Below are 15,555 nucleotides of genomic sequence, written 5' to 3' on the forward strand. Positions count from 1 at the left end.
TTAGATTGACACAATTTCTTTATGTACTTTTTTAAATTTGATTAGACATCAATATAACAAAAAGATTAACTACTCAATTAGCACAACAAAGAAGTAATGTATAAAGTACATAAATTCCTCAAGAACAGCTCATGCAAAGCGTGAAAATATACTAATTAGAGTAAAATTGTCGCTAGCTACTCAAATTAAGATTGATTATTATCACTAAAAGTCTAAAAAGATACATGTAATTGAAGGAAGTCGATTAAAAATCTAATCAGCAAAGATTGCATGGAAATCTAAAGCAAGAGAGTTGTCGTATATGATTTACACATGATATGAATACAACCTTCAATTTGTAACACTGTCAAATATTCTTGAACACAACTTATTCAACACTTGCTAGATGCCTAATAGAACATATCTTTAAGGACTCCACCAAAACATTTATAGAGGCAATCCTCAATAAAATAAAACCATTTTCTCCTCCAATAAGGATTGATCCAAAGAATTGCAATGAACACCAAGACTACCATCACATAGGATGCTGCAAAAGTCCAACAAAATGAAGTGAAATCAATGACAGAATTGTCCTCTCCATTATTGAAGGTAGCAAGTGCTGGTAATGGTGCCATTGCAGTGCCTCTATTACTGATACTCCAAGAGAGATATGGATTTCCTATGTAGCTGTTCTCACCAAAAGTTGCAAATTGTCCTTCATCAGGTGCTATACCAGAAAAATTGTTGTAGGACACATTGAAAACAGCCAGAGAGTTCAAGCCTTGCAGTTGAAGAGGGATTTGTCCACTCAATCTATTAAAAGATAAGTCCAAGCTTTCAATCATCTTTAACTTTTGGAAGCTATCTGGAATTGACCCAACTAAATGGTTGTGTGATAAGTTAAGGGCATGAAGTGCAACCAAATCTCCTATGGTTTGTGAAATCTTTCCCTCTAACTGATTACAAGACAAATCCAAACCTGACATATTATTGAGAATATTGCCTTTGTATGATAGACTTGAACCTTTTGTAGTAATTCTCATTTCCTCTGGGGCAAAATAAGAGGCAACTTTGTCATGCATTTCAACATCAAAGTTATGGTACTGAAAGTTGATGTAGAACAGTTGACTGTATATAAATCCAAAGTAAGAAGATCTGAAGTAGTTTGCTAAAAAATCATAATAATTCCCTTGGTTACCAAAGGAGATATTGTTGAAGCATGTGGGTATAGTCCCAGAGAAGTTATTGCGAGAAAGATCCAAGAAATTGAGTTGTTTTAACTCACAAATCTGCTTGGGAAGTTGACCTTGCAATCTATTCCCAGCCAATGAAAGGTACTTCAAATTTGTGAGCCCATTGACACTATTGGGAACACTTCCTGAAATGTTGTTGTCTCCCAAATCAAGAGAATATAATTCAGAGTTGTTTAGTATTGATTCGGGAATGGTACCGGCAAGACTATTGTTCCTTAAGTGAATGAACTTCAACCATGATGATGAGTTGCCCAAACAAGAAGGCAATGAACCAGAAAATCTGTTATGAGATAGGCTTACAAATGTGATAAATTCAAGTTCACATAATTCTCTTGGTATTGCACCTTCAAAGTTATTCCCTGACACACTCAAGAATACAAGATTCAAATTTCCAACCACCCAACCTGGAAGCTCACCTGATAAATCATTGTTAGAGAGATCAAGCAGACCCAAATGCTGCATATTCCGGAGTCCGTCTTGTAGTTTTCCATGGAAGTTGTTATTGTCCAGCATCAGCACACTTAAGAATGTCATGCTCAAAGGTGCAGCAAGTATTTGACCTTGGAACTTGTTATGTGATAAGCTCAAAATTAGCAATGAGATGCATCCCTTAAACATTTCATTTGGTAACTCCCCAGATAAATTATTGTATGCCAAATCCAAAGTTCTCAAGGTTGACATCTCTCCAACTGAAGCCGGAATATCGCCGTCGAGGACATTAAAAGAAGCATTAAGATATTCAAGGTATGGAAAAGAGAATCCCAAGGATGTTGGTAGTTTACCTTGGATCATATTGTTCGATACATCCAATGTGTAGAGATGAATATTCATTTTTTGATCTTCAAAATAACCATTGAACAAGTTATTGTTGAGGAGTAAAGCTTCCAACTTTGGATTGTTCATCAATAACCAATTGGGAAACCTACCAAGAAGATTATTGTTTGATAGATCAATGAATATCAAGCTACTTTGGTTGGAAAGGAAGGTAGGAATTGCTCCTGTGGCAGAGTTCAGTTGACAACTGGACATGTCTAGATACTGCAATTGAAATGATGGAATCCAAGGAGGATTCTCAGTTTCCACTTGAAAATTCTTGTTCTGCTGTCTTCCAAGTCTTAATACTTTGAGTTCTGAATAATTAGCCAATGTGCTTAATGGGAATGTTCCCTCAAAATTGTTGTCTGCCAGGGATAGGTACTCAAGAGGTGCATTATTTTGAGCAAGAAAGGATAATGATATGTTTCCACTTAAAAAATTCCTTGAGAGATCAAGAGCTCTAAGTGATGTCAAGTTTTTTAGGCAGGAGAATGAAGACAGAGATCCAGTAAGATGATTATCACTCACATCTAGCTCTTGAAGATTCTTCATTTTGCATAAACCTAGAGCCAACCAAGTAAAGTTAACACAATCACTAATTAATCCAGCAAGAAAAATAATCATGAAAATGTGTGTTCACCTTGGATTGGTACTGTGGTTCCGGAAACAGACCTTAGGATAAGTACTTCCAAGTTGGGTAAGTCAGCAAAAACTTCACAGAAAAAGGTGAGACACTTAGAAATGGATCTATCAATTTAATAGCTTTGCTTTATGTTAGAAACAAGAGACTAAAGTGGAGAAAGGATTTGTGTATTATTGACTGTATTCAATTTTTGTTCCAATGATATAGTATAGAAGGGTATTTATAGGTGCTAAGAGAATCGTAGTAACAAAGACGTAATATTTTATAAATATTCAGATATACTAAATAATTTTAATGAATGCTAATTGATCATAATATATTCTGACACTTAACATCTCCAAATTAATAGTATAAGCATTATAATATGCTAGCACTTACCTTCATCATCTTGTTCTCCAAACAGGATCTCAGTCTCATGCAGGATGAGAGATCTAAGATTTGGTAGGTGCGACAAAAATTTAAATGTTGTGTTGGCATTTACAACATGAGTACCACTTAAATCAAGGGTTTCTAACATTAACCTCGACAAAGTCTTGGAATACTCTGAAATTTTTAGACTCAATAGTCATTAGTCAATACATATATATAAAATAATAAATTTATTAATGAAATCAATAGCTAAATTCAGTGAAACATCTGATTTCATGACACAAGTGGAGTCACGTACCTGGAGTTGTCGAGGAGCTTGATGTGATTGTAAGTGAATTTTCACTCAAATCCAGTGTTTCCAGATTTTGTAAAACTGACAACTCTGTACAAAAAGAATAAAATAGTTTTATACGTACATCAAATTACGTCATATTAACAAAAATAACTATTAACAGTGTAAATAGATATCAAAAAAATAGATATAATTACAGTGTCAGTGATCAAAATTAAACTCATAATAAGAATAAATGATCATTTGTATTCATAAAAGATGAAAATATTGACAAGTTTAGTTTTGATTTAATGTAGGTGTATATGTCAGCGTTTTCATTTTTCATGGATACAAATGTTCATTTATTCCTCATAATAATAATAATAATAATAATAATAATAATAATAATAATAATAATAATAATAATGCATCTATACGTATATATGTATAAAATACCATCAATAGCTAGAGGTCCAAGTGTGCCCATGCTGTATTGGCTAAGAAGCAGGTTCTTGAGGAATTTGAGGGGACTCAAGCTTCTGAATATGCTAGTAACGTTTATGGTTAAGTAATTCTGACTCAGATCTAATGTTTCTAATTTCTTCAATTCTGACATCCTCTTGAAATCTTCGACAACAATACATTATTGAAATGAATTAGTAATCAAAATAATTATGCTCGATTTTTACTAAACAGTAAAGCGTACAAGCACATACCGTCAATTTCTGAGGGGCTTTGAAGTCGATTACTGCTTAAATCCAAATGCTCCAAGTTTCGTAAAGCTAACAACTCTGATATACAAAATTACAAATGTTATTTCTTAACTATTCAATTCATTTTTCTCAATTGCCAATAACTACTATAGGTTTTTATTTGTTAGATAAATGTTGAGAGCCACATAAATTAATAATAAGCTTATATCATTATTAGCTATAATAATATAATAACTAGGAAGCATTTCAAATGTTATGGCATTTTAGGTGTTTCAATAGTTTTATAATAGAAAGTTGTGGACAGTTTGTTTTTATATGAGATGAATAGTTGAAATTATTAAATAATTTATCATATTTGATTGAATTGTTATTTAATTATTTTTAATTAAATTGTTAATCTAATTATTTTTAAATATATATTAATTTTATATAAAAATAATTATATATAAATTTTTATTTAATTTTAATCATTAATAACAATTATAAATTTATGGTAGAAATTAAATTCAGGTACAGTCACTAAAATTAATAACCAAAAGCTGTTAGATAATTTGATTGATTTAACTAAATTTATATGATTCTCAGCTATTAATTTTATATCGAGTCAACTGCATCTGAATTTTTACTTAAATTTATATATTATTAGAATAACCACTAAAAACGTGAATGAAATATAACTCAAATCAAATATAATACAAGAGTGCGCTGAATACCTCGAACTGGAAAGGGTCCATCTAAAAAGTTATTACGAAGCAGCAAAGTCTTGAGAGAAGTGAAAGAAGTCAACGTATCTATGACACTGATGTTAAACGAACAGTAACTAAGATCTATTGCTTCTAACGTCTTCAACGTTGACATGCCTCCGTGATCTTATCAAAACAGAAAAACAAAAATCATATTTGCGAAATTAACAAACTTAACGGAGAGATAGACGTTAGCGAAGTTGATTATCTAATTTACCTTGAGTGAAAATGGAGTTATTGAAACAGTTAAAGGAGAAATCAATGGCGGTTAAGTTCTTGAAGGGTACGAAGAAGGAAAAATCCAGCGTCAAGAAGTTGAGGCACTGGTGGATGTACGGATCAAAGTCATCCGGGTGAGGATAAACCCCGTTCAAGAACTGAAGGAAGAGATGGGTCACGTGACCGGAATCAGGATCGCACGTGACACGCTCCCACCCACAGCAATCACTGTTTGAGTCGTTGATCCATGAAGACAGAGAAGCCGGACTCTTCAGAAAAGCCTTGTATTTTAGCAGTGCTTTTCTCTCTACTTCCAAACATGCTTTAGCTTTGCTTCCATGGCCTATAATTACTATTATTGTTGCTGCATACAACACCACCACCCTTGAGTTCAACATAGTATCAAATTTGTTGCAAGATTTTTAGATATGATACATAGTTTTTCCATTAATTAGCAACTATATATTTAGAGTAGTCAAAGTCATGCTTGCTTGCAGCATTCATGAGAAATTCTTACTTAATAGTTAATAATACACCATGAAATAAACTATTTATTTCGGTCATATATAATATTATTTACAGAACCCGCATCCGGTTATTTTATACTTTAATTTCTTAATCTCGTCGACATAAACGTGCCAATAATTTAGGATAGCGCCTTTGTTTGTTGATTGCCTCATTACAACTGCCAAAAATTTATAATAAAGAGTTGTTGAATGTGAATGACTGAATGCTTCATGATCGGTATGAAGAGGGACCCACGCGGTTATATACTTATATATATATACACACAACACACCTAAGAGAAATGATAAATAAATAATTAAATATAGTTGCTCACTGAGCTCCAATGCTAGTTGTTTTTTTTTTGGACCTGAACTCTAATGCTAGTTAGTTGAACTGTTATCGTCTAATTTGTAGAATCTAAAGCCCAAATTTAAAGAACCAAAAATGGGTGAAATCCGACAACATTAAAGTGCCATAACCAGTTAAAATACCAATTAGTACGAATATAATTCTTCTTCATAATATGATAGATTATTGAAAACTTATGAAAAAGTAGATAAATTATACAACATATGCAATTTAATAATAAAGTAATGTTTTCAAATCAGGTTTGTTATTAATTTACATTTTGACATTATGGCAGCATTAATGAGCATTTTTGGCTAACTGGCTGCTTGAGTTCCTCATAATATATGCTAGTTGCAAGTTGGATTCATTTGTTGTCACAACTTTATTCTCTGATGGTTTACCAAGTTCATTGAACTATGAGTGTGATTGTGGGTTATCATTTTCCCATCTATGCCATCATCAAACTTGAACGAGGTAAAGGCCTAATTGCAGTTTGGGTATAAACCTTAGAAGACCAGAATATAACAAATTCAAGTGAAAAATCAAACATAAATGACAGCTTTGATTTCTCAGCAAAATTAAGCAAATATCTTTATTTGCAACTTATTGATTCTCTCTATTACACAATTGAGCATCACATAACTTGTTTGATGCCAACATCAATAACAAAAGGAAAACATTGAAACTCTCAGCTTGTTGAGAGCAACATACATGCATCTTTAAAAGCTTCTCAGATTATTAGCATTTTGCTTCCTCTGAGTTTGGCTGCGGCTATACAAAGAAGACACAAGGTATTTACCATTGAAGGAACGTGACCTCTTCATTGAACTAGGAACAACACTATGCAGATACCTTATCCTGAAAGAAGAGCTTCTCCCTCTCCCTCCTCCTCTCCCTTTTGAACTACTTGCCCCATTCTCATTCTCATTTCCATTAACATTAACATTAACATTAACCCTCTTTGAACCAATTCGTTCACTCTCAGTCTCATCCCCAAGAACTCTATTCGAATCGGAATCCGAATCCGCAGATAGAACAAATGCAGATGCAGCAAGAGCAATATCTGCAACAGAAGAAGAATCCAGAGAAACAGATCTCCTTGGCCTAATCATGCTTAGTACTCTTTCACCTCCCAATTGGCCTTGTTCTTCTCCTTCTTCATCCTCTTCCCTGTTCCTCAATTCAAAGCCAATATTTTGAGTATTTTCCATTCCTCTAAGGCTTCTTCCATTGTTAATATTTTCCACAGATCTCATCTCCAAGGAACCTGAACCTGAACCTGAACTTGAACCTGAACTTGAAGTTGAATCAAGAACATTAAGATTATGATTATGATGCTGCATAGATGGAACCCTAAGAGTGTTGTTGGAAACAATTGGAGCTCTACACATAGGACAATTGGTGTGTGACCTAAGCCATGTATCAATACAAGGCAAATGAAAAGCGTGGTTACACTTTGGCAATAATCTAACACTCTCATCTTCTTGAAACTCGCTCAAACAAACAGAGCACTCTGTTCCTTCAATCAAACCCTCACCTCTCTTATACCTACAAACAGCGATTGCGTTGATAATCGATTCTTGAAGACCGGGTGTACGGATGTACCAGATCGGGTGGTCCACCACAGGACCGTGCTCCTCATCAACGAAGAAATCATCACGCGTATTATCCTGTGTTCGAAGACTCAACGGTGGCGATAAGGATCTTCTCCTCCTTCTGAAGATCCTCGCGAAGATTGCACAGCAAATAACAACGAAGAAAGCAGCTCCGATAACGGAGAGAGCAAGGACCAAGTAGGGCGAGAGCGCGTGGCTTTTTCCATGATCTGATGTATCGTCTAAGGGGAGAGGAGGAATCGGTGGCGGTGGTTGGGAATAATAGTAGTATTGGGGGTTGGTGATGCAGAGTTTGAGGCATTCCTCACAGTTTGAAGAACAATTCTTCTCCACTTTGCAGATGGACTCGCAGATTTCTGGCATGAGTTTTCTGCGATGGTGAAACACCATTTCTGAGAGAAATTGTGGTTAGTTAGGGTTTTAGGGTGAGAAAGAAAGAAGAGAGAGGAAGAAAAAGAAGAAATATGAACATCAGCATTCAAAGAGAGAACAGAGAAGGTGGTGGTGGATGGTGAAGTTTGGTCTCCTAGTTTGACTTTCTAACTTTACACTTACTTACTTCATAATTCATATGTAATCACCCCTATCCACATGGATTATAATAAATTACAGATTTGTTTTACTTCTATATCTACGGAATTTATTGCATATCAGATTTCATTTATTTTAGTTTTGTATTTTATGTGGGAGTAAGTTACTATTTCGAGAAAATATTATATATACAAATTTGTTAACATCTTCATGAATTCATTCGTTGCTACGTGAGACTAATTTTGTCGTTATAACACCATTTTGGATCTTTATTTATTTATTTATGGTGGAAACTGGAAACTGTGGCACTCTATTTTATACGAAGTTGATAATTAAATGTTGAGAAAAGCTCTGCATATAAGTCATTAGGGCTTATATGCTTTACAAGTTAATTAACGAATAAACCCAAAAAACGCGATACAAGATTTACGTTTTTCTTCTTTTTCCTCTTCCTCTTCTTCTTATTTTTTTTCATTTCTTGTCTTCTCTTTCTCCTCCTTCTTCTTCTTTCTGCACGTTCTTCTTCCTCTTCCTCTTCTTATTCTTCTTCTTTTCTTTTGTTTCTTCTTTCTCTTTCTCGTTCTTCTTCTTCTTGCATGTTCTTCTTCTTCCTCTTCTTCTTCTTTTCTTTTGTTTCTTACCTTCTCTTTCTCTTTTTTCTTCTTCTTGTTGCACGTTCTTCTTCCTCTTTCTGTTCTTCTTCTTCATTTATGTACTTTTTTCTCTGTTTTCTTTTTTCGTTATTCTCGATTCCCATTTTTTTTGACATCAAGCTCTGAAATCGTTTTTGAAGAAGAAGCAGCAGAAGATGAGGAGGAGAAAGAGAAAGAGTTCTGAAATATGCATAAATTTTGGGTGTATTTCTGTAATCCTTTGGGTGTATTTCCTGTAATCGTTGGGGTGTATTTCTGTAATCGTTTGGGTTATTTCTGAAGTTCCATTATCTTCAAATTTGGCAAGAAAATTGTTTTCATGAAGGAAGAAGAAGAGTCGTTCATAATGCATGGTGAGTAGCGCGCTTTGGAAACAGGAAGTTGTTGAATAACTTGCGTTTTATTTACTCTCGAATGTGGAAGTGTGTAATGCATTAATTAAGTGTAATGCGTGTACTTTATTAGACTTGTAAAACTTGTAAGCCAAAAAGACTCGTACGTATAAGAGGTCTCTTAAAAGTTATTTTGATTAAATTTTTATCTAATTTTTTATCTTTATTTATTTTTTTGTTTTCGTGTGTAGTTCTTTTCCATTTAGGGGGAAGGGGTCGGTTCGTCGGTGGGCTTGGACCCGATACTTAATCCGATAAGAGCGCAATTTGCTGCGACCACAAAATTAAGGTGAAAATGTTCACTAAAATTAATACGAAAATTATATGGCTAGCATAATTTATATATTGTATTTCCTAGCAAAATTTGTATAGGCTATATAGTACTCCTATTGATATTGACATCGTCAAATAATATAACTTTAGTTGTCATTAACAAATTAATTCACCTAACATTGCATAGGGGCTTACATGGGCCACCATATTAACTATTAAGCTTCAGAAATTTGTTAGCAATCAAGGACGGTAGAGAGATATTTTATTTTAGTCGTCCCTTTTCCCTTTCTTTCTATTTTCAAACGAAAGAGCAGGTAATAACTTATCAGTAATATTATCTATCTAAAATTTTTTATAAATTAAATTCAATCAAGCTAAATAATAAAATGTAAAATAATATTAATCATAATTAATTTTAATTATATTAGACTAATTTAATTAAATTTAATTAATAAAAATACTTAAATATATAACATTATTCATAATTTATTAATTTAAAATGCAAACCCAACTAACCTTCAAGAATAATACTTAGCATACTAACTCTAAAATGGGTGAAATTTTAGTACAAGTATGTCAAAAAAGTGAAAAACACGAGCGTTGAATGAAACCAATAATATTTACTAAGAAAAGGGTTATTGGACTTCTTTCTTTTCGGTCAACAGTATTGCTAGATTTGATGAAACATATAAGAACCAGCTATATTGCTCAATATGATCTATGGTATCCTATGTCCTATCTTTAGGAGCATCCAAAAAGGAACAAAAATTCCGTTGCCGGGAATCGAACCCGGGTCTCCTGGGTGAAAGCCAGATATCCTAACCGCTGGACGACAACGGATGTTAATGTTCTTTTTTTGCAAAAGAGTTTTATATAAAAATAATTACCAAAGTTTTATACATGCATTCTGGCCACCTTTTAATATAAATCAACTTGCGAATTATGTTAACCAAAATAAATCTGTAACAAACAACAAGATCAAGATCAGAAGCTTTTTTTTTTGTTTTTTGGGGGGGGGGAGAAAATGATGAGATTTGCCTTCAAAAGTTGAAGCCTATTATTAGAAGTGAATTCATCAAATACTTAACGTGCGGTTCCCTTCTATCTTTGGGCCAAACCTTTGCTTGGAGTTACGAACAACTTCCATGGCATGCAACATTTTGATATAGTGCCTGATTTCATTACTTTAGTTTTGTTACCTGCCTTAGACTATAATTTAGAAAGCAACTTTTAAAAGGGTAAATGAATTCAATTTTTCTACCTCAGATAAAATCTTTTCTGTATCTCCATAAACATCTATAGGGTCATGCCTACCTCAAAAACTCAGAAGTGTTGTTGATGTAAAAAGGCATATACAATCACAAAATACGGATGTTAGCAAGTTGCTCTATTTCAATGCGTCAATAAGGATCAAGTTAAGGGTGCCGAAATGAAAAAGAGGCTGGCGTATGAACTATATATGAAGTACGAACTCAAGGAAGAGATAGCGGCCCGTTAAAATTACATTTTCTCTATTCTGTTCTTTACTTTTTGTTGCTACATCCAACCATTAACATAAGTCAAGGCCTTAACGGTATTATATTAGTGATTTTTTAACTTAAAGTTTTATATATTATTCTTATTTTTTTTAATTTATATAACTTACATGTGCCAAGCTAAATTTTATTATCCTTTGTTATTAAATACTTTATTTTCTTTGGGTTTTTAGAGTAAAATATCAAAATTATATCTAAAAATTTATATTACATAAAAAGTAAAAAATAATAATGAGTTTAATTTTGGGACACTAACAATGTAAAACGTTTTATATAGTCGTACAATCACATTTTTTTTAAATGACTATTCATACAATCAATATAGAAAGTAATTATTTTTATCTATGTATCATTACGTAATTGTATATATGTGTAAAATTATTTTACGTTGTGCATCAAAATTAAATTTGATAATAATACTCTGAAATATTAAAAATTATCACAAAAATATAATATTACTATCTACAATTAATATTTTTCATTTCTGTTTTCTACAGAAGTGGATTATATAAATTTAAATTCAAATAAAATATAAAAGTCTTAATAATTAATATGTAGACTAGACACCAATAAATAAGATGTAGATTCAATAACTACTATTTATATATGTTCTCTAAAATAAGACAATTATTTAAAAAATGACTATAATATTTTGAATATATATATTAACCAACAAATTAAAAAGAAAAATGCTAGGTAAATAATGATTATTTTGAATAATATGAACAACCACCAATCAAATAAAGATACACTACATTCTAATTTAATGCTACTAATTTAAATTTATTCTTTTAACCCTATTAATTTATATTATTCACACATTGTTTAAAAATGTTGTTGGTTATCTATACTTTTTCAATTAAAAATACTCTATAGATACTAAAAATCAATCACTAAATAAATTATTATATATTTATATATAAATATATATTATTTAACATAATTTTTAACATGCTAATTAGGGGTGGCAATATGTATCCTATCCGCGGGTACCCAACCCGATCCGCAGCGGGTAGGATAGGGTGCAGGTAGGGTTTTTGTGCGGGTCGGGTAGGGTGTGGGTTGAGCCTCAACCCTACCCGACCAACCCGCACCCTATATATGTATATGTTATATACTTATATAAAAATATGTTCTAAGTTGATGTTGAACCAAAGACCTGTCACTAAATGCAAAAGATGCTTAGTTATTAAAAGAAGATCACTAATTGATAATTTAATAAACTTTTTTTACATAAAAATAGTTCTATTTTAAATTATCATCAAGTTATCTAATAATATTGCATCTTTTTTTTGTAACTTGCAGATAGAGTCGGATACCAGCAGGTTAAGAGCGGGTAGGATTAGGATTGAGATATTCTCAACCCGCAGGTAGAGTAGAGTTGAGATTATATAAAAATCTCAACCTGCGAATAGGATTAGAATTGACTCCAAAGCCTATCCTATCCTACCCATTGTCACCCCTAATACTAATGAATTATAACTCAAATGGTGTCTTCATACTCACCGCGAATTTAATTCTGTCTTTGAAAAAAAAAAAACTTAATTTTTAATACATATATTTTATTGGGCAAAGTATATTTTTTGTCCCTGAAGTTTGACAAAAATTTTAAAAATACCCCTAAGTTTTATTTTGTTTCAATTTTGTCTTAAAAGTTTTTCATTTGCATCAAATATACCCCTACCGGCTAAATTTTCAAAAAAATTAAGACCAATCTAACAATAATGCATAAAAATTATGCTTGATTTACTTGTGTTGAGAGTTGCTCTTATGAAATTGTTGTTGAATTGGTTTTAAATTTTTTGAAAAATTAGTCTCGAAAATTTTTGGGACAAAATTGAAACAAAATAAAATTTAGGGATATTTTTAAAACTTTTATCAAACTTCAACGACAAAAAAAGTATACTTTAACCTATTTTATTCTATCATTATTCCCGTCATTCTCATCGCTTTCGTTTCAACATCATGGCTGTCTTTTTTCATTTTACTTCTTTAAGTTTCAGTAATATTGACTACTACTTCTGGACTATTTTCAATTTCATAGATATATATACTTGGCAATTATTAGGATTAAGCAAATGGCAAACAGAGAGAATCCACTACTTATTACCAATTAGCAATTCACTATACATATATATATGCTGCAAAATAACACGGCGGAGCGAAAGCTTATTGCACAGCACAAGATATTAAAAGAAAAAACCCTAAATAATGTACCAACAAACACAAAAATCAATAAATAGTAAAATAATTTATTATTATTATTATAAATATAAAATGATCGATATGTGCATGCCGTCAGGTGTAGAGAGCGAGCCACAATAATCCAAATGGCGGCGACACTTTACATAATTAATACAGCAGCGACGAGAACAACGGCCAGAGATCCTGCGGCGGAGAAACCAATCGACGCGGCGCCACTACCGGACGGTCCAGGAGCAGGAGCAGGAGCGTGAGCTGGCGGTGAAGAGGTTGATGAGGGAGATGCTGCATGCGACGATGGAGTGGGAGCTTTACTAGTGTTCGGAGACGCCGCATGAGATACTGAAACGGTGGCTGAGAGCAAGCACATTACAACCATTATCGTGATTAGGGTTCCAGAGCGAGCCATGTTCATAGAGAGAGTGTGTGTTTTCTGAACTGCGCAGCAACAGAATAATATTTCTGAGTGCGGAAGGATAGAGGCTTAGTATTTATAGTAAAGGAGAGGAATTAGGGCCGCTCGATGGTGATCCCACGGTAGAGATTTTCTTATTATTTTGATGATAAGATTATTATAATAAGATAAAAACTCACTTCCAGAGGTTGAAGTTGTTAATTAAAATTGGTAATATGACTTCACATGTTTAATTAAATTATTATTTAATGATTTTAATTAATAATTTTATATGAAGATAAGTATATATGGATTTTTTTATTTTATTATAATATATTGATTAATATTTAAAAAATAATTAAAAATGTTCATAAATCAGATTAAATTAGATATGACTAAAATTTTTATACACTTCATATTAAACTTTTTAGATCGAACATAATCAAATATTTATATTTTTTATGTTTGAATTCGATATATTTAATTTGCACATTTGGAACGAATGGAATATTGAATATATTTGCAAAATATAAAATGTATTAAAAATATTTTATTTTTATAAAAAATTAATAATTTTTTTATTTTGTAATTTTTTATTTTTTAAAAATAATTTATTTTTAAAATATTATTAAATCAATTTTTTATAAATAATAAAATTAAATAACATAAAATATATAAATAATAATTATTAATTAAAACAAAATGTAAGTATACCATATATATTATTTATCTATTAATTTATTCATTATATGGATCGGATTTATATATATATATATATATATATATATATATATATATATATATATATATATATATATATATATATATCCCTAATTCGATCACATTGGAGTGTGAATCCAATCTTATTTGATCTTATTATTTTATAGATTAGATCATATATACAAATTATAAATTGAATGCAAATAAATACGATAAATTTATAGATATGATCTGATTCATGGATACTTTTAAAAATGATAATTAGCATATATAATAAATTGGTATTTAGTGTTTGAGGGTTTTGATAATAACCGTTGATTGTAACGATTAACGAATAACAATCTTCTCTAGTCTCGGTGTTGATTGGGACGACAATTCTTTAAGGTTGTTTGGAATTTAAAGAATTAAAATTCATTGAAAAATAATATTTTTTTATTTTAAATATATAAAAATAAATTATTTTATTTTTATATTTTTGTCATTTATAAATAAAAAAATTAAAAAGTATATTTTTCAAATTAATTCTCACAACATTGTAAGTTGTAACTTAATATTTAAAATATAAAAGATATTCCTATTTATAAGTGAGTGAAGAGAATTTTACTTACTTATTTAAAAATTATTGTTAATAAAAAGATTGAATTCAATTCCACAAACATATTAAAATCACTATAAGACCCATTTTGGGTAAATAACTTAAATAAGTTTTTTTGAAAAATGAACTTAAAACATAAGGACTTTTATTAAAAGCATCTTATAAATAAGTTATTTTATGTTTGGTTTTTTAGTTATAAAAGTACTTATTTTAAAATTGTAGCGTTTAGATAAATAACACAAAAGATAAATTTTTTTTATAAAAGAGAATGAATATTAAAATAACAATGATAACAAATATTTTTTAATATTGAATGTTGATTTTACATAACATAATCACTAATATTGTGTATGATATGATAGGTGAAAATAAAAAATAAATATAAAATGTATGTCAATGTATATTTTATTGCTGTTTTTTATTTTTTATTTTTACTCTTATTAGAACTCTCTTCTCCTTTATTGAGGTCAAGAACTTGTTATAATTAACTATGAAAATAATAATAAGCTATAAAATTACATATGAAAAAAATAAAATTAAAACCGAAATTTCATACCACACTTAAATACAAATTTAATAATAAAAAATAGTGATAAAATGATAAAAAATACTTAGAAGGAATATATGCAGTAAATTGTTCAGATGTAATATTGTCTGAAAATGTGGTGGAGAATCAATACTTCTATCAAATGTTTCATTACGTAAAAATGGTGAGACTTGGAATATTGCGTGAGAATGATGGTAGAATGCCAGTGCTTCTAGCAGACCTTGTATGAAAATGGT

At 31.0% G+C, this 15,555-nt stretch overlaps 2 protein-coding genes and 1 non-coding gene across 3 annotated transcripts; all 3 read right to left on the reverse strand.

Moving 5' to 3' along the window:
* Positions 1-155: 155 nt before the first annotated feature.
* Positions 156-5,581, reverse strand: LOC112717217 (cuscuta receptor 1-like). Its single transcript, XM_029289559.2, has 8 exons — positions 5,005-5,581; positions 4,758-4,913; positions 4,048-4,122; positions 3,788-3,958; positions 3,359-3,442; positions 3,070-3,234; positions 2,689-2,760; positions 156-2,611 (listed from the first exon to the last, which is right to left on the reverse strand). The coding sequence occupies exons 1-8, from the start codon at positions 5,402-5,404 to the stop codon at positions 390-392; spliced, it is 3,345 nt and encodes a 1,114-aa protein (XP_029145392.1). The 5' UTR covers positions 5,405-5,581; the 3' UTR covers positions 156-389.
* An 845-nt stretch (positions 5,582-6,426) lies between these two features.
* Positions 6,427-8,138, reverse strand: LOC112714825 (uncharacterized). Its single transcript, XM_025766504.3, has one exon. The coding sequence runs from the start codon at positions 7,865-7,867 to the stop codon at positions 6,581-6,583; it is 1,287 nt and encodes a 428-aa protein (XP_025622289.1). The 5' UTR covers positions 7,868-8,138; the 3' UTR covers positions 6,427-6,580.
* A 1,956-nt stretch (positions 8,139-10,094) lies between these two features.
* TRNAE-UUC (transfer RNA glutamic acid (anticodon UUC)) lies at positions 10,095-10,166 on the reverse strand. Its single transcript has one exon. It is a non-coding gene; the product is annotated as a tRNA-Glu (tRNA).
* Positions 10,167-15,555: the final 5,389 nt, after the last annotated feature.

This window comes from Arachis hypogaea, chromosome 10 (assembly GCF_003086295.3).
Source record: "Arachis hypogaea cultivar Tifrunner chromosome 10, arahy.Tifrunner.gnm2.J5K5, whole genome shotgun sequence".
NCBI lineage: Eukaryota > Viridiplantae > Streptophyta > Magnoliopsida > Fabales > Fabaceae > Arachis > Arachis hypogaea.

Bases quoted from the DNA above. Each gene is read 5' to 3' on its own strand.
- LOC112717217 (XM_029289559.2), bottom strand. From the start codon at position 5,404: ATGTTGAACTCAAGGGTGGTGGTGTTGTATGCAGCAACAATAATAGTA. The intron at 3,443-3,787 runs GTATTTTATACA...CTTTTTGTACAG, and splicing joins TGGACCTCTAGCTATTGATG to AGTTGTCAGTTTTACAAAAT. The intron at 2,612-2,688 runs GTGAACACACAT...GGTTGGCTCTAG, and splicing joins AACCACAGTACCAATCCAAG to GTTTATGCAAAATGAAGAAT.
- LOC112714825 (XM_025766504.3), bottom strand. From the start codon at position 7,867: ATGGTGTTTCACCATCGCAGAAAACTCATGCCAGAAATCTGCGAGTCC.